Here is a 25,725-nt window from a genome sequence, read left to right on the forward strand (position 1 = left end):
ATTACAGGAGTGGGCCACCATGCCTGGCCAAGAAAAAGACATAATTTTGTTATTATAATAGCATTAACGGTATGTTTTGTCTTTTCTTTCACATCGGAGAACGTTATTGCACACTTGGAGCAGGGCCAAGGGCCGGGCAGCGAGGACGGCTCCATCCAGGAAGTCTCAGCAGCAGGAACCCACAAGGCGACACTCTGGCTGAGGTTATAGATAGCTGGGAGACAAGGGCTGCTCCGCAGATGCAGGAACAGGCCAGATCTTTATAAATAAATGTGCAGTGAAGAGAAATCAGAACTCTAAATCATCTGCATACACAGAGCATTCTAGGGGGTGAGGTGCCGGGGGCCTGGAGGGGCCACAAGTGGGCCCAGAAGTCCACGGCACGGGGCAGGCGGGGACACGGCCGGTGCAACAGACATGGGCGCCAGGACACTGCGCCTGTACAAGGCCAGCTACGGGGGGCGGCGGCCACGCGCGGGTGTGTCAGGCTGTTCGTTCTGGAATGAGGAAGGGTGCTCTCCGAGAGGGGCTACTCTGTGCAGAGGAGGAAGGCGACGATGAGGCCGCAGAGGCAGAGCACCTCGGCGAAGATGAGAATCGGGATCACGCCCCCGAAGTGTCGGGGCTGCTGGGCGGTGCCCCCCATGATGCGGATGGCAAAGCCGGCGGCTCCGGCCCACGCTCCGGCCGGTGCCCGGCGGGAGGAAGGTCCTGTAGAGGCTGGCATCGTCATTCAGGGAGTTGGCGATGACTGTCACCACCAGGCCGTAGATGGCGACGCTGCCAGCAGCGACCACTGGAATGAGTGGCCTCAGGATCAGCTCCGGCCTCAGGACGCACATGGCCGCGATGCTGGTACCGCCCTTGGCTGCGTCATAGGCAGCGCCCAGGGCTCTTATGAAGACCATGGCGGCCGATGCGCCCCAGACGGCGAACGATGAAGCGTACTCCGGGCCGTTCTTGCACTCCGACATGTCTGAGGGTGGGGAGGGGCCGAGCTCTGCGGGCCGATGCGAGGCGGGCGCGAGGACGGGCGGGGCGCGAAGGCGATCAGCATGAGTGGCATTTCTCCTATCCAAGTACTAACCAGGCCCGACCCTGCTTTGCTTCCGAGATAGGGCGCGTTCAGGGTGGTATGGCCGTAGACATGAATGGCATTTCTAAAGAAGAAAAGTGAACCATCCTTGGTTCCGCCAACCTCTTCGATTATCTTTATAATTGATGTCTCGCGTCTAGACTCAACATCCATTGGTCCGGAAGCAGGAAGGAGCCCTCCATTCTCTGGAAGATTAATTTACTGCTTCCTTTGCAGTCCACTTTTCTCTGCTTGTTCCTCGCCATATCTTGCCTTGATTCGAACTTGAAAGGTTTGGCCAGGGACATTTCTGATGTGTCTGTTCTTTCTCTCTTACCTTTCTGGGTAATTTAACGTGCTGGGGATGCGAGCACCTTAAATTTCCATCCATTGGAGGCGTTCTATTTCTGGCCGCCAGGGGGCATCCACAGACTTGCTATGGGCTCAGCGCCACCCTCGTCGTCGTATATACAACCCCGGGGTCATTTGAGGAGAAAGAGGTGCCTGACTAATCGGGTTATCCTTGTAGAGCTATTTTTAAATTTTTGCTTCTGGTTTCTACTTTAAATCTTTCTTCCTCTTCTTCCCTCTGGTTTTCTCTTGTCTGCACGTGTGATTCTATGAGGCTCTCTGTGATAGCCTCACAGTCATCTACCTCCTATTTCCTGCAGGACAATCAACTTCCGATTTTTTTCTTTTTTCTTTCTTTTTGCGTAGGAGGTAGGAGTCCTCTTGTTATCTGAACATTCTCTTTTGGAAAAGGCAAAACCAAATGAAACAACTTCAGAAACGACAGCAACTCTTTTCAATGTCCTTTTTTTTTGAGACGGAGTTTCGCTCTTCTTACCCAGGCTGGAGTGCAATGGCGCGATCTTGGCTTACCGCAACCTCCGCCTCCTGGGTTCAGGCAATTCTCCTGCCTCAGCCTCCCGAGGAGCTGGGATTACAGGCACGCGCCAGCATGCCCAGCTCTTTTTTTGTATTTTTAGTAGAGACGGGGTTTCACCATGTTGACCGGGATGGTCTCGATCTCTTGACCTCGTGATCCACCTGCCTTGGCCTCCCAAAGTGCTGGGATTACAGGCGTGAGCCATCGCGCCCGGCCCCTCAATGTCCTTGATGGTAAAGAGTTGAAATCCTTCGATAATCCAAAACTATTAGAAGCCAACACTGGCTGTTAGAAGAGTGATCACTTTGGGTAATATTGGTTTTGACCCAAAATGCTGTGTGACAGTAGTATAACAAGACTGTTTCCACAATGGCTTAGGACCTAGCTTTGGAGGTCACTCCCAAATGAAGTCCAGATTTGAGCTGAGCAATGAATAAGTGCTTTGTTTTCCAAGGTGACTGTTGGATGGAAAAATTCATGTCTCATTGCTTAGTTCTCACACCTCCTCTGCCTGTGGCGTATACTCCTCTAATTTACATAGTGATTTGGAGAACTTGAAGAGGAGTGTGTGGGTGGTGAGTCTAGTGCAGTGGAATCAGTGCACATGAGGGAAGAAAGGAGATTCTGGATTACAGATTTGACCCACTTGCTACCACGAGCTCCCAGGCCTTATGTTCTAATCATGAACCCCTTTTTGGTATATATATTTTTTAAGATGGAGTCTTCCTCTATCACCCAGGCTGGGGTACAGTGGTGTGATCTCAGCAACCTCTGCCTCCTGGGTTCAAGTGATTCTTCTGCCTCAGCCAGCCTCTGGGACTGTAGCTGGGATTATAGGCGCCTGCCACCATGCCCAGCTATTTATTTATTTTTATTTTTATTTTTAGTAGAGATGGGGTTTTACCATGTTGGCCAGGCTCATCTTGAACTCCCAACCTCAGGTGATCTGCCCACTTCGGACTCCCAAAGTGCTGGGATTACAGGCATGAGCCCCAAATATGGCCTTGGTTTTTTTTGTTTTGTTTTGTTTAGACAGAGTCTGCTTTGTTGCCCAGACTGGAGTGCAGTGGCACGACCTCAGCTCACTGCAACCTCTGCCTCCCAGGTTCAAGCGGTTCTCCTGCCTCAGCCTCCTGAGTAGCTGGGATTACAGGCATGCACCATCATGCCTGGCTAATTTTTGTATTTTTAGTAGAGACGGGGTTTCTCTATGTTGGTCAGGCTGGTCTTGAACTCCTGATCTTGTGATCCACCCGCCTCAGCCTCCCAAAGTGCTGGGATTACAGGTGTGAGCCACCGTGCCTGGCCAGGTTTGGTCTTCTATTGTTGTTTTGATTTGCATTTTCCTGCTTATTACTCAAGTTGAGATCTTTTCCAGATTATCAGACTTTCCAAGTTTCCTTATTATGAATTGCCTGTTCCTGGTTTTTGCCTGTTTTCCCAGATGATTGTTGGTCTTTTGATTGTGAAATTTTTTATTGTGAATTTGTGGGACTTAAAACATTTTTGCATATTCTTTCTTTTCTTTTTTAAAAGACAGAGTCTTATTGTCGGCCAGGCTGGAGTGCAGTGGGGTGATCTCAGTTCATTGCAACCTCCACCTCTGGGGCTTAAGCGATCCACCTACCTTGGCCTCCCAAAGTACTGGGATTACAGGCATGAGCCACCATGCCTGGCCACTGTATATTACCTTTTCACTTTACAAGTTGCAAGTGTTTTCTCACTAGCTGTCATTTTCTTTCTTTTCTTCCTTCTTCTCTTTCTTTCTTCTTCTTTTTCCTTTTTTTTTTTTTAAATTTGAGATGGGGCTCACTCTGTCACCCAGGCTGGAGTGCAGTGGCATGATCACGGCTTATTGCAGCCTCGACCTCCCCAGGCTCAAATGATCTTGCTGCCTCAGTCTCCAGAGTAGCTGGGAGAACTACAGGTACGTGTCACCATGCCCAGCTAATTTTTTTGTATTTTTTTTTTGTAGAGACAGGGTCTTCCTAGGTAGTCCAGGCTGGTCTTGAATTCCTGGGCTCAAACAATCCACCCAACCTGGCCTTCCAGAGTGCTGGGATTATAGGCATGAGTCACTGTTCCTGGCCCTGTCTTTCCTTTCCATTCCTTTCTCTTTCCCTTTCCCTTTCCCTTTCTCCTTCCTTCCTTCCTTCCTTCCTTGACAGAGTTTCACTCTTGTTGCCCAGGCTGGAGTGCAATGGTGTTATCTTGGCTCACTGCAACCTCTGCCTCCCGAGTTCAAGCGATTCTCCTGCCTCAGCATCCTGAGTAGCTGAGATTACAGGCATGCGTCAGCACGCTCAGCTAATTTTGTATTTTTAGCAGAGAAAGGGTTTCACCATTTTGGTGAGGCTGGTCTCGAACTCCTGACCTCAGGTGATCCACCCACCTCGACCTCCCAAAGTGCTGGGATTATAGGCATGAGCCACCGCGCCCAGCACATTTCTTTTTTCAAAGAGTATAACAATTTATTTGTCCTACAGAAAGTTTTAAATTTTGAAGGAGATTGGCCTGGAAATGTGCTTTTGGGGAGCAACACGGTCTGAGCCCGACATCCAGAAACAGCCCATTCTTCTGGCCAGTCTTACCCTTTGCTCATGATTCTTCAAGCTGTACCCAGAGCTCTTTGGTCCAGCATGTACCTGGAGGCTGCTTTTGACCATGTTTTGAGAGTGGCATGGCTTTATCTAATGGGATGAACCTGGCTAAAGAGATTAGCAAAACGTCTTGTGGATCCCACTTTTAATCTGCAGCGTTCAGGCTGCCCCTTCTTGGCTGGGAAGGGCGCTGAAGAAACAACGCCCAGGACCAGGACTAGCCCCTGCTCAAGCTGTGATTCCGAGACCCCTGCCACCACGACTGCATTCACTGGGATCCCAGGCTAGGGGGGCTCGACATGGGCAGCCTCCAGGGCACCTCCCTACAGCTTGGGCCATCTGCACTTTTCCCAAGGCCCTAAGTCATCCGGCTCTGCGCTTGTTAAGGTTTGGGGTGGGAGCTGCGCGGTGGGAAGCGACCCGGACCACACTCAGCAAGCATGGCGCTACCGAAAGTCAAGTTTGACCAGAAGAAGCGGGTCAAGTTGGCCCAAGGGCTCTGGCTTATGAACTGGTTCTCTGTGTTGGCCGGCATCATCATCTTCAGCCTAGGACTGTTCCTGAAGATTGAACTCCGGAAGAGGAGCGATCTGATGAATAATTCTGAGAGCCATTTTGTGCCCAACTCATTGATAGGGATGGGGGTGCTATCCTGTGTCTTCAACTGTCTGGCTGGGAAGATCTGCTACGACGCTCTGGACCCAGCCAAGTATGCCAGGTGGAAGCCCTGGCTGAAGCTGTACCTGGCTATCTGTGTCCTCTTCAACATCGCCCTCTTCCTCGTGGCTCTCTGCTGCTTTCTGCTGCGGGGCTCACTGGAGAACACCCTGAGCCAAGGGCTCAAGAACGGCATGAAGTATTACAGGGACACAGACACCCCTGGCCGGTGTTTCATGAAGAAGACCATCGACATGTTGCAGATTGAATTCAAATGCTGCGGCAACAACGGCTTTCGGGACTGGTTTGAGATTCAGTGGATCAGCAATCGCTACCTGGACTTTTCCTCCAAAGAAGTCAAAGAGTGAGTGGCTTCCAGTCCTGGGGACAGAGCTATTCATATATCGGGGACACTGAGGCTCAGGCCTCTGACCAGCCCCCCTCCCCGCACCCAGTGCCTTTTCCTCTCCATTGAGTGCACAACTTATGGCTGTATGTGAGGGTGTATCAGGTTGAACCATATGCAATTGCTAATACTCTACCTCTTGGACCCATAAAAAATGGCAGCTTCATATGGTTCAACCTAATGTTGGCCAAGGTGGGAGGAAGGTGTCAATTTATATAAGCTGCTTGAATAGGAGCCCCTTGGGAGGAAGAGCAAGGCAGGAATGTGTGTCTGCTTTATACAGAGGGATGGGGGTCATTCATAGATCACAAATACTCAGGCATTATTTGGCTATTTGTCTCATTCATTCAAAGCAGATAGATTCAGTCTCGGATGTTTAAATTTCTCAGTTAGCTCCGTTGTTTTACAGCCTCTCAACCCTGAGCATCCATTCCCAAGATATTTTGTCTGGATATATTGGAAAGAGCAGAGGAAGGGGAAGTCAGGAGATCTAGGCTGAAGTTTTGGCTCTGTGACCTTGAGCAGGTCACTAGCCAGTCTGGGCTTTGGCTTGCCCATCTTTTAAATGAAGGCACTGGCGTAGAACTGGTAATCTTGGAAGTTACCTCCTAGCTCTGGCTGGCACCTGGCATAGAGCAGGTGCTCACTAAATGCCTGCTGGTGTTTACTCAGTTAGTCACGATAGTGCAACATGATAAAGCCTTTCTAAAGTATTCTTGGTGTATGTAAAAGTAAAATGCTCTGATGGGCTGTGGGAGGTGCTGGTGAGAGAGACTCTTGACTTCTGTGTTGGAGGTAACAGCCTGTGTGCTGGCTCCAGCGGGCTGCTCTTCCCGACACACCCACCAACCTGGGGCTTGAGTGACTTTTCAGGGAAAGGGCATCCGGCCTTGAGCCAGCTGCTCTCCCTCACCTCTCCTTTCTGTCCGACTCCACCCTACTTGGGCTGAGGTTAGGGGTTCAGTTGTTCCTAAGGATTTTTTTTTTCCTTAGAGTAAGGCTGGCAAGTTTAAAGGGAACCTGAACTCAGGGCTTTGGCACAAGCAGCAGGATGTTCTGAAGCCCAAAACATTAATGAAGCCCGCATGGCTAGCTTAGCTGCCCTGCAGATGGAAGGGACGTCCAAATGAAGGTCACTTCTTGGGATTTTATTTTCTTGTGGATGGAGATTACTGCTGCAAATCCCCAGTCAAGAGAGGATTGTAAAGGGCTGTGCCCTTCCTAGGTGACAGATCTGCAGGGGCAGCACAAGGTGGCACGATTTACATAAATCTCCTGTGGAGGGCATGAAGTCAGGGGGCCAAGCGGAATTTCTGGGAATGGGAGAGGCCGATGGTAGAACCAGCCTCTGTGAGCAGATGAGAAGGGGCTTTTCATCTTTTCCTTTGTCATTTCCCTTGATTGTCTCCTGTATAGAGTAGGTTCTTGGACAGACATATACAAATCTCTCGGTAACTCCAAATCCCCTTTTGTATCAGGGTGAAGGAATTATCTAGGTCACTCCACTCGCAATGGTCAATGGATCCAAAATTTCAGGCAAATATTTAGCTGAATCAAAAGTCCTTCAATGCCCCATACCAACTTGTTGGTGGGAAATTTCCCTAATTCCATTGACTCAAAAAGAAAAAAACATTAGCTAGGGCACAGTGGCACGCACCTGTGATCCCTGCTACTTGGGAGGATGAGGTGGGAGAATCGTTTGAGCCTGGGAGGTCAAGGCTGCAGTGAGCCAAGATTGCGCCACTGCACTCCAGCCTGGGCGACGAGGCGAGACCCTGCCTTAAAAAAAGAAGAGAAAAAAAAAGACGGGCTGCAGTGGCTCATGCTTGTAATCCCAGCACTTTGGTAGGCTGGGGTGGGTGAATCACCTGAGATCGGGAGTTCTAGACCAGCCTGATCAACATGGAGAAACTTCATCTCTACTAAAAATACAAAATTAGCTGGGCATGGTGGCACATGCCTGTAATCCCAGCTACTTGGGAGGCTGAGGCAGGAGAATCACTTGAACCTGGGAGGCGGAGGTTGCAGTGAGCCGAGATGGCGCCACTACACTCCAGCCTGGGCAACAAGAGCAAAAGTCTGTTTGGAAAAAGAAAAAGAAAAAAAAAATTCTCTTAAAAAAAAAAAAGAGATGGGTCTGACTCTCTTGCTCAGGCTGGCCTTGAACTCCTGGTTTCAAGAACCGTCCCACCTCAGCCTCCCAAGTACCCAGGATTATAGGCACCCACCACCATGCCAGGCAGAATTTTCCTCTTTTGCCTTTGAGAGGTCGAGATGGGCAGATCACCTGAGGTTGGGAGTTCAAGACCGGCCTGATCAGCATGGAAAAACCTCATCTCTACTAAAAAAATACAAAATTAGCTGGGCATGGTGGCGGGCACTGTAATCCCAGCTACTTGGGAGGCTGAGGCAGGAGAATGGCTTGAACCTGGGAGGCAGAAGTTGCGGTGAGCTGAGATCACACCACTGCTCTCTAGCCTGGGCAACAAGAGTGAAACTCTGTCTCAAAAAAAAAAAAAAAAAAAGGGATTCTCCTTTTTTTTGTTTCTTCTTTCCCCATCAAATTTGGATGCTCCAGTAAAGAGCTCGGGTGAGCCTCATTCTCCTGCTTGGCCTGAGGGCTACGGGGAAGCGACCCCAGGAGCAATGAGCTGGTCCAAGCAGGGGCCGTCTGGAGAAGATGCACAGGGATCCTCCGGCGGCACAGACTGGGCATGGGAAGTGTCTGGCGCGCGATTTCCAGGCATTTCTGCAGGCTCTGTCTCTGGAGCAACCTATTATGTGTAGCATGCCCCTCACTGGACTAGACTAGAGAAAGTTGAGGTCCTCACCTTCTGGCATCTTCAGTCCAGTTCCTGAGAGGAGGAGCTGGGTGCCTACATTCTGGCCTCCCCAGGGCCTCCCCAGTTGTGCCCCTACCTTGGGGCCCCCAGGAACCTGAAGACAGAGCACATTGCCTCAGAAGCATGGAGGGGTGGGCAGGTTTTGGAGATTTCTCAGGGGAATCTTTAAGATCTAGGAATGGCTCCTGAAGGTTCCTGATCTAATGAATAATATCAGGTAGAAACAATTCTATATTTTTATGGGAATTTATAAGAATTTTTTGTTTTGTTTTTTTTTTTGAGATGCAGTGGTGCCATCTTAGCTCACTGCAACCTTTGCCTCCCGGGTTTAAATGATTCTCCTGCCTCAGCCACCCAAGTAGCTGGGATTACAGGTGTGTGCCACCACACCTGGCTAATTTTTGTATTTTTTGTAGAGACAGAGTTTCACCATGTTGGTCAGACTCGTCTCAAACTCCTGACCTCAAGTGATCCGACCACCTCAGCCTCTCATATTGCTGATATTATAGGTGTGAGCCACTGTGCCTGGCCTTACAAGAGTTTTGACTGCTTTCAGGGGAGGAGCCCAGTGACCACACCCCATCCCAATCTGCCCATAACCACGTTGCCAAGTCATCTGGGAGGTGGGAAAGGCCCACATTTATCCTGCACAAAACCCCTCCTGGGAAATTTTTGTTTTAATTTTTAAGTTATTATTATCTCCATTTTACACATGAGAAATCCGAGGCTCAGAGAGATTAAGGGACACGCCTAAAATCACATAATAGGAAGTGGAGGAGACAAAAAAAAATCAGCTTCGGCCATGTGTGGTGGCTCACATCTGTAATCCCAGCACTTCTGGAGGCTGAGGTGGATGGATCACTTGAGCCCAGAAGTTTGAGACCAGCACGGGCAACATGGTGAAACCCCATCTCTACAAAAAATACAAAACTTAGCTAAATGTGGTGGTGTGTACCTATAGTCCTAGGTATTCGGGAGGCTGAGGTGGGAGGATCACCTGAGCCCAAGAAGTTGAGGCTGCAGTGAGCTGAGACTGCACCATTGCACTCCAGCCTGGGCAACAGAATGAGACCCTGTCTCCAACAAAAAGAAAAAATAGCTTTATTGAGATATAATTCAAACACCATACAATTTACCCATTTAAAGTACACAATTCAATGGTTTTTAGTATAGTCACAGAGTTGGACAACTAGCATTATTATACATTTTCGAATATTTTCATCACTTCTAAGGGAAACCTTGCACCATTTAGCTTTCACTCCCTAGTCTCCCCTCCCCCAACCCTAAGTAATCACTCATTTACTTTCCAAGTCAATAGATTTCCCTGTTCTGGACATTTCTTTCTTTTTTCTTTCCTTCATTTTTTTTTTTTTTGAGATGGAGCCTTGCTCTGTCACCCAGGCTGGAGTGCAATGGCGTGATCTCAGCTCACCACAACCTCTGCCTCCCGGGTTCAAGCGATTCTCTTGCCTCAGCCTCCAAGTAGCTGGGACTACAGGTGCGTACCACCACTCCCAGCTATTTTTTTGTATTTTTAGTAGAGACGAGGTTTCACCGTGTTAGCCAAGATGGTGTCAATCTCCTGACCTTGTGATCCGCCTAACTCAGTCTCCCAGAGTGCTGGGATTACAGGCATGAGGCACCGTGCCCAGACTGGACACCATATGAATGGAGACATATAACATTCATCCTTTTGTGTCTGGCTTCGTTCACTTAGCATAGCGTTTTCAAAATTCATCCATGTTATGGCATGTGTCAGAACTTCATTCCTTTTTATGATGAAATAATATTCCATCATACGGCACGCCAGATTTTAATTCTGCTTTTTCCATCCTACTCTGCTGTTTCTCAGTTACGTTAAAGTACCTCATGTATACATTCGGTGTTAAATGAATGAATGCTTTTTCAGTGAGTGACAGAAACCTCAAATTATCCAGGCTGCTTGGGGTAGGGGATGTTTTGTTTTTCTTCCTCTTTTTCTTCTGTCTTTCCTTGTCTTTTTTTTTTTTTTTTTGAGATGGAGTCTTGCTCATTTGGCCAGGCTGGAGTGCAATGGTGCAATCTCGGCTCACTGCAACCTTTACCTCCTGTGTTCAAGTGATTCTCCCACCTCAGCCTCCTGAGTAGCTGGGATTACAGGCACCCACCATCATGCCTGGCTAATTTTTGTAATTTTGTAGATATGAGGTGTCACCATGTTGACCAGGCTGGTCTCGAACTCCTGACGTCAGGTGATCCGACTGCCTCGGCCTCCCAGAGTGCTGGGATTACAGGCAGGAGCCACCGTGCCTGGCCTTTCCCTGTCTTCTTGTTCTCCCAGAAGGACGGGGAAGGGATGGGCAGAGATGATGCAGCTTGGAAAACATGGATGGATTAGGTTTGGATTCCAGTGCTTCTGTGCCAGTGTCTCAGATAATCACAAGGCAGCCCCACAGAAACTAGAAGGACCACCCTGGACTCTGCAAGGCCTGTGGTAAATGGGCTGTCACTGGGCTTCAACCTCCTACCGCTCCCTCCTCTGGCCTAGTGGTCCTGGGTGAGCCAGGAAGAGGGGGACACGCTTTCTGCTACACTTGGAGGAGCTCTCAGAGGGAGGAGCCAAGTCCTGGAAAGCTGTCTCCTTCAGTGGCTCTGTCTTTTCAGAGCAAGGTACCAGTGAAAGAGATTTGTAGTTCTCAACTGATGCTCTTTTATCTTATTTTATTGCATTTCCAACTTCTATTATAGAAAAACTCAAGCTTTCACAAAATTAGAGAGTCCATTATAATTAATTCCCATGTAGCTGTCACCTAGCTGAGTGTGGTGGCGACACACCTGTAACTCCAGCTACTTGGAGGCTGAGGTGGGAGGATCATTTGAGCCCAAGTTCTCTAAAAAAAGGAAAAACAAGGCCAGGAGTGGTGGCCTGTAATGGAGTGGTGGCCTGTAGTGGAGGCTCATGCCTGTAATCCCAGTACTTTGGGAAGCCGAGGCAGGTGGATCTCCTGAGGTCAGGAATTCAAGACCAGTCTGGCCAACATGGTGAAACCCTGTCTCTACTAAAAATACACATACACACAAAACTTAGCTGGGTGTGGTGGCAGGCACCTGTAATCCCAGTTACTTCAGAGGCTGAGACAGGAGAATCATTTGATCCTGGGAGGTGGAAGTTGCAGTGAGCTGAGATTGCGCCACTGCACTCCAGCCTGGGCAACAAGAGCGAAACTCCGTATGATAAACAAAACCAAACTAAACAAAAAACCCAATGATAAGAAACCATCACCTCGGAACAGACATCAGCATTTTGCTGTTTCATCTATATTACCCTCTCCTAACACGTTTTCCCATTCTGAATATCCAGGAGCAAATCCTGGACATACTTCCCTTTTACCTGTAAATACTTTAATAGGCATCTCTAACAGATGAAGAGGCTATGTTTGTTTTTTTTTTTGCCTTTTTGTTTCTGCTGAACATAAACACAATACCAGTCATGCCCAACAGATTTAATGGCAATATCGACCAATGCCCCGTCTATGTTCGGTTTTCCCTGATAGTCTTGGGATGCTTTTTACAGTTGGTCAATTTAAGATCCAAACCAAGTCCATGCTTTGCATTTGGTTGTTTGGTTTCCTGTCTGTTTTGCTAGATAATTGTCCCCCTCCCCTTTTTTAAAAAATTGAGATGGAGTTTCACTCGTTTCCCAGGCTGGAGTACAATGGCGCGATCTTGGCTCACTGCAATCGCCACCTTCTGGGTTCAAGCAATTCTCCTGCCTCAGCCTCCCGAGTAGCTGGGATTACAGGTGCACACCACCATGCCCAGCTAACTTTTGTATTTTTAGTAGAGATGAGGTTTCACCGTGTTGGCTAGGCTGGTTTCGAACTCCTGACCTCAGGTGATCCACTCACCTTGGCCTCCCAAAGTGCTGGGATTACAGGTGTGAACCACTGTGCCTGGCCAATTGTCCCCTTTTTCATGCCATGTGTGTGAGAGAAACTGGGCCACGTGTCCTGCAGAATTCCCCACAGTTTGGATTTGGGCAGTTGCAGCCAAGTGGTGTCGTCTAACGTGTATTCTGTCCCCTGTATTTGCTCATAAGCCAGTAGTCTGGGCTGAGGTGTGGATCAGGCTCAGTTGTGGCAAGAACACTTCCTACAGTGCCACTCTGTGCATCTCACTGTAGCACATGAGGAAGGACGTGAGGTCTTCAGTCACTTTACAACACTTCTTTTAAAGTCCACTGGATGAGCAGAGCTGCAGTGCCTTGGGGTGAGAGGTAAAGCGTGAGGGAGCTCAGACATTTTGGAACCGGGAACTACCAGCCAGGAAGGCCTAGCCTGGGGTCCCCAGTCCGAGGGGAGAAGCTGGCACCGAGCTCTCTCCCTTCACCATTCTTCCCAGGGACCCACAGACTGCAGGTACCTGCTTGCTCTTCTTTTTTTTTTTTTTTTTTTTTTTGAGACGGAGTTTCGCTCTTGATACCCAGGCTGGAGTGCAATGGCGCGATCTCGGCTCACCGCAACCTCCGCCTCCTGGGTTCAGGCAATTCTCCTGCCTCAGCCTCCTGAGTAGCTGGGATTACAGGCACGCGCCACCGTGCCCAGCTAATTTTTTGTATTTTTAGTAGAGACGGGGTTTCACCATGTTGACCAGGATGGTCTCGATCTCTTGACCTCGTGATCCACCCGCCTCGGCCTCCCAAAGTGCTGGGATTACAGGCTTGAGCCACCGTGCCCGGCCCCCTGCTTGCTCTTCTTAAACAATTTGTACACGTCTGAAGAAGAATAGACCTTGGCTAGATAGGGTGTCTCCCCTCTCAGACGGGAACTCTTTGAAGACAGAGCTGTGACTCCCCTTCAAATTGGGGCTCCCCCAGGGCAGGGCTGTGTCTCCCCTCAGACCAGGGCTCCTTGAGGGCGGGGCTGTGTCTCCCTTAGACTGGAGGGGGGCTCCCTGAGGACAGGACTGTGTCTCCCCTCAGACTGGGGCTCCCTGAGGACGGGGCTGCGTCTCCTCCTCACGTCACCCCTCACCGTCTGTAGCGCCTCATACCCAGTGACTGTCTTAGTTCAGTGTGAGCCGCTATAACAGAATACCTGAGACTGGAAAATTGATAAAGAGCAGAGATGTATTTCTTACAGTTCTGCTGACTGGGAAGTCCAAGGTGGAGGGCCCACATCTGCTGAGGGGCCTGAGTTCATCCTTTTCCTCAGGAACCCACTGCCTGATAATGGCATTAATCTACTCGTGAGGGCAGAGCCCGCGTAATCCAGTCACTTCTCAGAGGTCCCGGCTCTCACCACTGTCATGTTGGGCCTCATGTTTCCAACACAGGAGCTCTGGGGGGCACATTCAAACCACAGCACTACCAAAAAAGAAATCTTCAAAGCACACTAAGCACAGTGTGTGTACCAAATGTCTATGCGTATGAGCCCACTGAATTTCCACCCTAGCCTGACTGTCAAGTGTTTAAAATGTCATTTCTGGCCGGGCGCAGTGGCTCACGCCTGTAATCCCAGCACTTTGGGAGGCCGAGGTGGGTGAATCACAAGGTCAGGAGTCCCTAGACAAGCCTGGCCAACATGGTGAAAACCCGTCTCTACTAAAAGTACAAAAAATTAGCTGGGTGTAGTTGTGGGCACCTGTAATCTCAGCTACTCAGGAGGCTGAGGCAGGAGAATCTCTTGAACCCGGGAGGCAGAGGTTGTGGTGAGCTGAGATCGTGCCACTGAACTCCAGCCCGGGCTGGAGTCTCCGTCTCAAAAAAAAAAAAAGTCATTTCTTAGATGAGAAAACTCAGGCTCAGAGAGGTCAGGGCTGTTCTCAAGGTCTCACGGGTGTCCCTCAGCCCCCGTTCTGCTTGCGGTGACCCGCTGTCGGGTATACCCCTGCTCATTGCCCTATGGCTGGCCTTCTGATTTGATTCACTTACTAAATTATGTTAGTTTTTCCCGGAAAACTCAGACGTGATCATTTTCCCGGGCTCTATGTGCCTTGGTTATGGGAGAGTAGCCTAGAACAGAGGCCCTACCTTAATCAACAACCTTTCAAACCCCAGTGACTCCTCCCCCACTGCCCCCGGCCCCTTCCACGCAGAGTGAAATTCGTGGCCTGGGAAACACTCTGTGATATTAATAGCCGGCTCACCACTAAGGCGCTCTCCTCTGCCTGGCTTTGTCTTAAGAGGGTGAGAGGAGCCTTAATCTGTGGTTGGAATGAGGGCAAGCACTGAGTAAACAAGATGATGTTTGGAGTGGGGGAGGGATAGTCCCAGAGGTGAAGACCCCAAGGGTTCCCAGGCTGGGGACTCCGGCAAGTCCCAAGTTCACCAAGGTTGGCCTTTCCCCATTCGGGCTGACCTGGGAAAGTTCCCAGTCTGAGGGGAGATGCAGCCCTGTCCTTGGAGCCCCAGTCTGGGGGAGACGCAGCCCCATTCTCAGGGAGTCCCAGTCTGAGGGAGACACAGCCTGGTGGAGCCCAGAGGGTGACTTGTCTGTGGGATTAGGCAGGCGAGATGGGGACATGGGGACTGTCCGCAAGGCCAGCCTACAGACTGAGGGCAGCTCAGAGCCTCTGCTGGCCTCAGCCCACACAGCTTTAGGCCCGACCATCACATCAGAGACACCTTAGTGTGCATGAGGCAGGTGTGCGGGCTGTGCCCCGCCTTAGGACCACCTGGTAGGTACTGAAGGGAGGTGATGGTGGCGAGGAAAGGACTCCTGGGACAGGGGGAGGAACTCACAGTTTTCCAGGAAGTTTAACTTCCAGGCCTTCTGGAAACAGCTGTCTGTAGGGGGCCTTGGCCACAAGTGACCTGTAAGGGGGAGATGAGGTTGGTGAGGGAGCTGAGGTGGGGGTGGGGTCACCATGGCAGCCAGATGCTGTCCATCAACACTGCCTAACTGCTGCTCCTCCTACTCGCCTGGCACGGCCTCAAGAAAGACCCTGGCAGCGCACTGGTGGGTGAATTTCTGTATTCCCTATTGACTTGGGTCTTGGGTTACCATCTGCCTCAACCCTCTAGATCGTAAGGTCGAGGAAGGCAGGGGCATTTATTCACTGCTCTGTCTTCAGCACCTAGAACAGTGGCTGGCACGTGGCAGGCACACAGCAAATGTTTACTGAGTGAGTGAGTGAACTAAAGGCCAAGTCAGGAGGGGCGAGGGAGGCGGGGAACTCCAATGGAACCAGTGGGCAGCTGCCGCGGGCCAGACCCCGACTTCTTGTGAGGCTTTGGGCGAGGCCTTGCCCTCCTCTGGGCCCCACTTGCTCCTCTGTAGGACAGTCCGATGGTTTTCAAGGTCCTGTCCAGTGGCTCTAAAGGGGAGGGGAGGGGAGGCAACATTTTCTGAGGGTCTGCAGCATGTCCAGCCTGCGTCAAATGCATGACTTGAATCATCTCATTTACATCCCCCAGGGCCCCTGAGAGGCAGCTGAGATCACTCCCAGGTCACACAGATCCACAGAGTTTAAGCTCCATGACTCCCAAACACATACATAGGACTCGGTGGTGTGCTCTCAACCACCTCCACCCTGTCCACAGGACCCTGGAAATGGCTCAGCGGGGCCACTGTGCAGAGGGGAAGGCTCAGGGACAGCCTGCAGGTCAGGAAGAGGGACAGAGAGCATTTGGGTTGGAAGCCACCCAGCCTTGAGGAGGGCACTTTGGGGAAGTTCTTGGGAGCAGGAGGGAGGGAGCGTTGCAGAGATGCCATCTGCTTAGTTGTGTCCGGGGTTACTGGCCCCTCCAGAGGGGAGCAGGAGGCCCAAGCTGAAGGCCCCTCCAATATCCCTCCAGCTTGTCTTCCCACCCCTGCCCCGCCACTGTCACCCACAGCCCAGTGCCCAGCCAGGGGTTGCAGAGGGACAGCTGAGCAAGACAGTTTCTGCTTTCCCCAAGCACGTGGCTGGAGTGGGGCCTTAAGCGGGGGGTAGGCAGTGCCAGCTGGCAGGTGCTCCATGTGGGGCCCACCACGGAGGGTGCCCCGCACGATCCTGCCCTCAAGGAGCTGACAGCTTCTTCCCCACAGCTGGTAGAACCTGTGCCACCAACTCCCCAGTGAGGGCTCTCCCATGAGATGATATTGCCTGGCGGGCTCTGTCCTCACAACCTGATGTCAGCTCCCACCTGCTCAGAGTGCTGCCCCTGAGGGCTCTTGCTCGGCCACCTGCCTGGTGAGGTAGCTTTTGCCCACAGCACACGGCTACTATGTATTAATACCAGCACTCTTCAAGCAACACTTATGCAATCCCGTGTCAATTTCGTTTTAAATATAAGGAAGCAGAGGCAGGGAGAGGTTGAGGAGCTTGTCCAGAGGGATGGAGCTGGCATGCGGGCGAGCCAAGAGTAAGCCCAGGCTGTCCTGCTCTTATCACCGACCTGTGCTGTCCATGCCACCCAGGGTCAGCTGGTCTCTGGGCAGTGTGTTCTGGCCACGAAGTAGAGGGCAGGGATTACAGGGCATGTGGAAACATGATTGCCATGACTCAGGCCACCTCTTGCAGCCCTCCTAGAAAGTCTTAATCACAATAGACGGAAATCAACACAGTTCATAGAAACAGAACCACAAATGGCCCTTGAGCACATCCAGAGATCCTCAACTTTTCTCATAATGAGAAAAATGGAAATGAAAACAACCCTGAGATACCATTTTTCAAAGATCAGGTTGGCAAACATCAAAAGTCTGACCTGTGTGGATGTAGCTGTGGAGGACGGGTTCTCCTGAACATGGCTGGTTGGGGTGTGATTGTGAACCCCTCAACCCCCGCAGGAGAGAGCAGAGGAGAAATATGGCAAGGTATCTGGCAAGATCGCCCTTTGATGCAAGGATCCCTCTTCAAGGAATTTACCTGCTCCATGAAGTCACAATATGCAAAATGATTGATTTCCATGTTTGTATTAACAAGAATCTGGGAAACACCCAAACTTCCATCAGTACGGAACTGGCTAGGACCCATGGGCCATCCACACAATGGGAATATCATGCAGTTCATTAAAAAAAAAAATCCAGGACACTCTCCACTGACAGATATGAAAAGATCTCAGCCGGTGTGGTGGCTCACACCTGTAATCCTAGCACCTTGGGAGGCTGAGGCAGGCGGATCACTTGAGGTCAGGAGTTCGAGACCAGCCTGGCCAACCTGACAAAACCTTGTCTCTACTGAAAATACAAAAATTAGCTGGGCTTGATGGCACACCACTGCCCATCTGCCTGGGTGACAGAGCAGGACTCCATCCCCCGCCCCTGCCAAAAAAAGATCTCCAAGATATTGCTAAGGGAAAAAAGAAAGGTTCAAGACAGTATGTATATAATGTTCTCATTTGCAGTTAGAAAAACAGAAAAAATGAAAACATGTTTGTTTGTCCACGCGTGAAGGCTGTCTGGTAGAGCTGGCCACAGCTGTGAGGACCTGGAGGCCGAGAGATGAGGAGTGGGAGGCATTTTGCATTAAAGAGATTTTATTTAGAAATGAAACTTGGACATCTTTTAAGAGATTCATTATCATTTCAATGAACATTGTTTAACATAATCTCTATTGGAAACAATTATGCTTTCTATTCTTCTGTTCTAAAAGTCAATTATGTAATGCATTGTTCACATGCAACTTTTTTTTTTTTTTGAGACAGTCACTCTAACCCAGGCTGGAGTTAGAGTGGAACAGAGGCTCAATCTTGGCTAACTGCAACCTCTGCCTCTTGGGTTCAAGTGATCTTGTGTCTCAGCCTCCCAAGTAGCTGGGACTACAGGTGTGCGTCACAACGCCCAGCTAATTTTTTTGTATTTTATTAATTGTAGAGATGAGATTTCACCATGTTGCCCAGACTGGCTTCAAACTCCTGATCTCAGGTCATCTGCCCACCTGGGCCTCTGCAAGTACTGGGATTACAGGTGTGAGCCACCACGACTGGCCTACATGCAACTTTTTATTTAGATGACAAGCACACAGTCAAATGCATAAATCTTTTTTTAATTTTTAATTTTTTTTTTTATACAGTCTTGTTCTGTTGTTCAGGCTGAGTGCAGTGGTGTGATCATAGCTCACTGCTGCCTCGAACTCCTGGGCTCAAGCGATCCTTCTGCTTCGGCCTCCCAAAGTGCTGGGATTACAGACATGAGCCACTATGCCCAGCCAAATGCATAAATCTTAAGTGTGCAGCTCAGTGAGTTTTGACATATAAAACACCTGGGTAATCACACCTAGGTCAGGTAGAACATACCCAGCCTGCCTGGGGGAAGGGGAGACTTTTCACCTTAAAGATCCCTTAGGAATTCTAAACCCATGTGAATGTATGGTAAGCTCTAAACACATATACACAAAAATATAGCAGTGCAGAAGATATGCTGGGAGCCCTGCCCGTCAGCCTGGAGAACCTGCTGGCAGCTGTGTCCCTCAGGTGAGTCGAGTGCTCCCACCTGGCTGTTCTTGCCTTGGGTCTCCAACCCCTACCTCTGCACAGGCCCTGGGCCGGAGCAGGCCTTCTGAAACAGCTGGCTGGAGGGGGCCTTGGCCGCCAGTGACCTGTAAGGGGAGATGAGGTTGGTGAGGGAGCTGTGGGCATCACCCTTGGCAGCCAGATGCTCAACCATCAATACCACCCAAACTGCTGCTCCTTCTACCCACCTGGCATGACCCCAAGAAAGGGCCTGGCAGCACAGAGTGGTGGGTGAATTTCTGTATTCCCTATTGACTTGGGTCTTGGATTACCATCTGCCTCAACCCTCTAGACCATAAGGTTGAGGAAGGCAGGGACATTTATTCACTGCTCTGTCTTCAGCGCCCGGAACAGCAGCTGGCATATAGCAGGAGCAAAGCAGACATATAGCAAGTGTGCAAGTGAATGAGTGAATGACTATCCTAGGATTCCAGAGGCAGGGGATGCGAGGAAGTGGCCCTGGTGAGAAGCCCAGGAAGCCCATCTCCAGCTGCCTGTTTCCCTTCCAGTCGAATCAAGAGCAACGTGGACGGGCGGTACCTGGTGGACGGCGTCCCCTTCAGCTGCTGCAATCCTAGCTCACCGCGGCCCTGCATCCAGTATCAGATCACCAACAACTCGGCACACTACAGTTACGACCACCAGACGGAGGAGCTCAACCTGTGGGTGCGCGGCTGCAGGGCTGCCCTGCTGAGCTACTACAGCAGCCTCATGAACTCCATGGGTATTGTCACGCTCCTCATTTGGGTCTTGGAGGTAAGCCCTGGGCCAGCTGGGGGTGGTGGGAGAGGGAGCCATTTGGGTCTAATGGGGGCCAGGCCTGGAGCACTTGTCTCCCTCCTTGGACAACCAAGGAGGGAGGGCTTGAACCCCACCCAGTGCCTCCACCTTTTGTATTTATTTATTTATTTATTCATGTATTTATTTATTTTTTGGTTTCTTTCCCACCACTTACAAAATTTTTTAAAATTGAGGTGAGTTTTATAAAAGGTAAACAATTTGGTGTCATTTAGTTGATTCACAATATTGTGCAACCATCTCTACCTACTTCCAAAAGATTTCCAACAGCCACCAAGAAAATCTCACACCCGTGAAGCAGTTACCACCTCCCAAACTTCCCCCCAGTCCCTGGCAACCATTCTCTGGATTTATGTATTTTGGACATTTCATATAAATGAATTCATACAACAGGTAGCCTTTTACGTTTTGCTTCTGCTGCTTTTTTTTTTTTGAGACAGAGTCTTGCTCTGTTGTCCAGGCTGGAATGCAATGGTGCGATCTCGGCTCACTGCAACCTCCACCTTCTGGGTTTAAGTGATTCTCCTGCCTCACTCTCCCAAGTAGCTGGGATTACAGGCACATGCTACCATTTTTTGTATTTTTAGTAGAGACAGGGTTTCACCGTATTAGCTAGGATGGTCTCGATCTTCTGACCTCGTGATCCGCCCGTCTCAGCCTCCCAAAGTGCCGGGATTACAGGTATGAGCCGACGCGCCCGGCCTGTTTGGCTTCTTTTAGTTAGCATGTTTTGGAGGTTCATCCCGTGTCTCTGCTTTTTGGTTCTGAGGTCATAGAAAGTTTTAACCTCTCTGTTATAAGAGGTGACAGCACGTAGCTTTGAGGAGTATTGGGAGGCAATGTGTCCAGCATGTGCGGGTGTTCAGGAAATGGGAACTGTGGATTTGTGCTTTTGAGATGCCAGTCACCATTTACTTGTTAGTCTAATTATGTGTGGGTTCATCTTCTCTGCAATGCTTAATTCCTCTGTATCTATAGGGCTTGCAATGTAAGCAAGTCCTCAGTGAGTATGCTGAATTCACTCCTCGGTTAAAGAGATATTTATTTTTTATTGTTATTATTTTAAATTGTTATTTTTTTTTTAAGAGACAAGGAAAAAACTCACTCTGTGGACCAGGCTGGAGTGCAGTGGTGTGATCGTAGCTCACTAGAGATTTGAACTCCTGGGCTCAAGGGCTCTTCCCACCTCGGCCTTCTGAGTAGCTAGGACTATAGGCACATGCAGAATAGCTCAAAAAATAGCACACCCTGAGTCATACTGTGTAGAGTCTTTTGTAGAAACGGGGTCTTGCTATGTTGCCTAGGCTGCTAAATCCTGGCTTGAGGCAATCCTCCCACCTTGGTCCCCCAAAGTGCTGGGATTACAGGTGTGAACCACTGCACCTGGCCAAGAGATAATTCTTTTTTCTTTTTTTTTTTTTTTTTGAGATGAAATCTTGCTCTGCCACCCAGTCTGGAGTGCAATGGCACAATCTCAGCCTGCAACCTCCACCTGCAAGGTTCAAGCAATTCTCCTCAGCCTCCTGAGTAGCTGGGATTATAGGCGTGTGCCACCACGCCTAGCTAATTTTTGTATTTTTAGTAGACATGGGGTTTCACCATGTTGGCCAGGTTGGTCTTGAACTCCTGACCTCCAGTGATCCAGGTCTTGAACTCCTGACCGCCTTGGCCTCCCAAAGTGCTGGGATTACAGGCATGAAGATCACACTGGCCAGAGATATTTCTTAAACACGTACCCATATGCCAGGCACTGCTCTAGGTGTTGAATGAGAGCCTGTTTCTTAGTAAATGAGGTGGCACGGTGACTCAGGGCACCTGCTTTGAGCTACTGTGACAGCAGAAAATCCAAACTCCAAAATCCCAATGTACGGAGGTCCATTGAGGAGATTCCCAAAGATTCCTTTAAACGAGTCGCCGTACTAATGCTGTCAGCCAGTGTATCCTGCCTGTGGCTGATAAACACTTCCTCTAACTCACCACATTAAACTAAAGGGTGACTGTATGTCCAGGAAGGCTTCTTTTTTTTTGAGATGAAGTTTTGCTCTTGTTGCCCAGGCTGGAGTGCAATGGCATGATTTCAGTTCACAGCAACCTCCATCCCCTGGGTTCAATCCATTCTCCTGCCTCAGCCTCCCGAGTAGCTGGGATTATAGGCGCCTAACACCACGTCAGGCTAATTTTTGTATTTTTAGTAGAGATGGGGGTTTCACCAGGTTGGCCAGGCTGGTCTCGAACTCCTGACCTCAGGTGATCTGCCCGCCTTGGCTTCCCAAAGTGCTGGGATTACAGGCATGAGCAACCACACCCGGCTAAAGCTTTCTTTTAGTGTTGAGGCAAACACAGCATATTCATAACCACTTATTGGTCGCTGACTCCTTGACACAGAGTCTTGGGTGGGTAGAATGAGGAGAGGAATATACTGCTGGAAGTTTAGATGTCCACATTCCCTGAAAACACACGAAAAGAAGACCGAGCCGGGCGCGGTGGCTCAAGCCTGTAATCCCAGCACTTTGGGAGGCCAAGGCGGGTGGATCACGAGGTCAAGAGATCGAGACCATCCTGGTCAACATGGTGAAAACCCGTCTCTACTAAAAATACAAAAAATTAGCTGGGCATGGTGGCGCGTGCCTGTAATCCCAGCTACTCAGGAGGCTGAGGCAGGAGAATTGCCTGAACCCAGGAGGCGGAGGTTGTGGTGAGCCGAGATCGCGCCATTGCACTCCAGCCTGGGTAACAAAAGCGAAACTCCGTCTCAAAAAAGAAAAGAAAAGAAGACTGAAAGCATAAAAGAAGTCAGCAGGGCCAGGAGCGGTGGCTCACACCTTTAGCCACTTGTTTCTACACATCCGTGCCCTCCCCCACCTGGTACTGTTCTAGGTGCTGGGATTCTGGATGAGCCAGGTGAGTAAGGGCCATCTGTGCCCTCAGGGAGCAGCTTCCTCCTCTTACAGAGTTTGCTATGCCATGCAGAGAAGTGGAGGAGAGCAAACCAGGAATTTGTGTAGAAACAAGTGGCTAACGGAATATATTACAGAAAAGTGAAAACAGGCCAGATGCAGTGGCTCACGCCTATAATCCTGACACTTTGAGAGGCTGAGGCAGGCGGATCACCTGAGGTCAGGAGTTCAGGACCAGCCTGGTCAACATGGTGAAACCCCATCTCTACTAAAAATACAAAAATTAGCCAGGCATGGTGGCAGGCACCTGTAATTCCAGCTACTCGGGAGGCTGAGGCAGGAGAATCGCTTGAACCCGGGAGGCGGAGGTTGCAGTGAGCCAAGATCGCACCACTGCACTCTAGCGTGGGGGATAAGAGCAAGACTTTGCCTCAAAAAAAGAAAAAAAGAAAAAAGAAAAGTGAAAACAGTAAGTTGATTAATCATCAACTCAGCTACAGCTAACTCTTCTGTTTGTCCTTACTGTGCATCAGGTACTGTGGTGGTGTTTGCTGGAGTGCAATGGTGTAATCATGGCTCACTGCAGCCTCCACCTCCAGGGCTCATGAGATCGTCCCATCTTGGCCACCAGAATACCCGAGTAGCTGGGACTACAGGCATGGGCCACCATGCCCAGCAATTTATTTTATTTTATTTATTTTTAGTAGAGATGGGGGTCTTGCTATGTTGCCCAGGCTGGTCTCAAACTCCTGAGCTCAAGCAATCCTCCCCCTGCCTTGGCCTCCCAAAGTGCTGGGATTACAGGCATGCACCTTTGCACCCGGCCTGTGTTTTTTACACATTTTTTTTTTTTGAGACGGAGTCTCGCTCTGTCGCCCAGGCTGGAGTGCAGTGGCGCTATCTCAGCTCACTGCAACCTCCGCCTCCTGGGTTTAAGTGATTCTCCTGCCTCAGCCTCCCGCGTAGCTGGGACTGCAGGCGCCGCCACCATGTCTGGCTAATTTTTTTTGTTTTGTTTTGTTTTCCTCCTCACCTCCTCCCCCATTTTTTTTTTTTTTTTTTGTATTTTAGTAGAGACGAGGTTTCACCGTGTTGCCCAGGATAGTCAAACCCCTGAGCTCAGGCAATCTGCCTGCCTCGGCCCCCCAAAGTGCTAGGATTACAGGCGTGAGCCACCGTACTCGGCCAGTGTTTTACACATATTAAAGTGTCACAGCATCCACACAAGGCAGGGGCCATTTTATCTGAAAATCTGCAAACCAGATGAATAAAGTGAGGTTTCTGGTCACACGGCTGGCTAAGTGCCAGGGCTGGGTTTAAACCCAGGCATTTTGGCACCAAGCCTGCCACACAGTGAATGCTAGTGAACAAATTTGCATTATTGTACCAGCATCCATTCATCACGGTGCTCATTAAAATAATGGAAGGGGCGGGCACAGTGGCTCACACCTATCATCTCAGCACTTAGGGAGGCTGAGGCGGGTGGATCTCTTGAGGCCAGCAGTTTGAGACCAGCCTGGCCAACATGGGGAAACCACATATTTACAACAACAACAAAATACAAAATTGGCCAGGTTGTGGTGGTGGGCGCCTGTAATCCCAGCTATTCGAGAGGCTGAGGCACGAGAATTCCTTGAACACAGGAGACAGAGTTTGCAGTGAGCCAAGACCACGCCACTGCACTCCAGCCTGCGTAACAGAGCGAGACTTGTTTCCAAAAAAAAAAAAAAAAAAAAAGGAAGTACCACACATCAAATGCAGAAAAGGAGGTGACCTCTTAATTCCAACCAAAGTAGTTACTGAACCACCTAATATGCGCCAAGCAATGGCGTGTGGAGGGGACCTAGGTGAAGGAACCCAGGAATAATACACCTGGGATGGGGCGACCTGAGGGAGTGGGGAGGGAGAATGAGCTGCAGGGGAGCTCACCAAGGGCTGAAGATGAATCAGCAGATGAACATGGAGAGGAACAAGGTTCTAGGCAGAGAGCATAGCAGATGCTAAAGACCTGGAGGGGAGAAAGTATTGGGCATGGGCGAATCCAAAGCAGCCCAGGGTGGCTGGAAAGGGAGGAGGAGAGGGGTCTGAGATGAGGCTGGAGAAGAGTCAGGCGTGTTGGGCACTGAGGGCAGGGCGGCGTGGAGCAGGCTGTCACCAACTCACATTCCACAGTGCTCAGGTCGAGTCCTCTCTGGGACCCTCATTTTGAGGCGCCTGTGGTTTCCTAATAGTCCAGCTCCCAGCGATTCTTCCAGATTGCCTCTAAACCTCCTCTCCCGCCACAGGTCACCATTACAATTGGGCTGCGCTACCTGCAGACGTCGCTGGACAGTGTGTCCAATCCTGAGGAACCCGAGAGCGAGAGCGAGGGCTGGCTGCTGGAGAAGAGTGTGCCCGAGACCTGGAAGGCCTTTCTGGAGAGCGTGAAGAAGCTGGGCAAGGGCAACCAGGTGGAAGCCGAGGGCGCAGATGCAGGCCAGGCCCCAGAGGCTAGCTGAGGGCCCTGGGGCCCCTCCCCACCTGAACACTGAGAAATAGTGGACTCCAAGAAACACGGATCTCCCCCTCATCCAACTCTGAAAGTCTGAATCTCCCGAGGAGGGCACCATCTTACAGGGTATCATCTTATACACCACCTCTCCTTGATGGTGGAATTTAAGTTTAGGGTCCCTCAAAGCATTTGACAAACAGTTGTTGAATGACTGACCCAAAATGTGAATGAATGAGCTCCCCTCAGGCCCACTGCCCTAGGCTATGCCCCCCTGGTGATTCGGGCGTCTCTCAGATTTAGTCCCCCGCTATGGGCCACTGGCCGTATCCGAGGGCTTCTCTCCTTTAGAGTTTGCCTCTTGTGAGCTCCATGTTGCTTCAGTCTACATCCAAAGTGTCACTTGGTGCATAAGCACAGAAATCTGAAAAATAAATGGCCATGCTGTCTTTTTTTTTTTAATGCCAAGATTGACAGGTTGGCCATTTTGTTTGCTTAATGCCAGAAGTTGGGGGAAAGTTACACTTTTCTAAGAGTAACAGGTTCTGAAAGCACTGAGGGCTCTAAACAGGAATTCTTCAATCATGGAGCAAGAGAATTTTAAGGCAGGAGATTATTTCCCCCACCAAAAACAGAGTGAAAGGCCTGCTTTTGTGTC

At 50.0% G+C, this 25,725-nt stretch overlaps 1 protein-coding gene and 1 pseudogene across 1 annotated transcript; one reads left to right on the plus strand and one right to left on the minus strand.

Moving 5' to 3' along the window:
* Positions 1 to 461: 461 nt before the first annotated feature.
* On the minus strand, positions 462 to 974 carry LOC105714726 (V-type proton ATPase 16 kDa proteolipid subunit c-like; annotated as a pseudogene).
* A 2,361-nt stretch (positions 975 to 3,335) lies between these two features.
* On the plus strand, positions 3,336 to 25,188 carry PRPH2 (peripherin 2). The gene is made up of 4 exons (XM_064361038.1): positions 3,336 to 3,891; positions 4,451 to 5,585; positions 19,394 to 19,640; positions 24,865 to 25,188. Exons 2-4 carry the CDS (start codon positions 5,005 to 5,007, stop codon positions 25,075 to 25,077), a joined length of 1,041 nt encoding a protein of 346 aa, XP_064217108.1. The 5' UTR covers positions 3,336 to 3,891; positions 4,451 to 5,004; the 3' UTR covers positions 25,078 to 25,188.
* The last annotated feature ends 537 nt before the right edge of the window (positions 25,189 to 25,725 follow it).

The sequence above is a fragment of the Aotus nancymaae genome, unplaced genomic scaffold (assembly GCF_030222135.1).
Source record: "Aotus nancymaae isolate 86718 unplaced genomic scaffold, 86718_ANA_hifiasm-v0.15.2.pri h1tg000040l, whole genome shotgun sequence".
Classification (NCBI taxonomy): Eukaryota; Metazoa; Chordata; class Mammalia; order Primates; family Aotidae; genus Aotus; species Aotus nancymaae.

Bases quoted from the DNA above. Each gene is read 5' to 3' on its own strand.
- PRPH2 (XM_064361038.1), top strand. From the start codon at position 5,005: ATGGCGCTACCGAAAGTCAAGTTTGACCAGAAGAAGCGGGTCAAGTTG. The intron at 5,586-19,393 runs GTGAGTGGCTTC...TTTCCCTTCCAG, and splicing joins TCCTCCAAAGAAGTCAAAGA to TCGAATCAAGAGCAACGTGG. The intron at 19,641-24,864 runs GTAAGCCCTGGG...CTCCCGCCACAG, and splicing joins TCCTCATTTGGGTCTTGGAG to GTCACCATTACAATTGGGCT.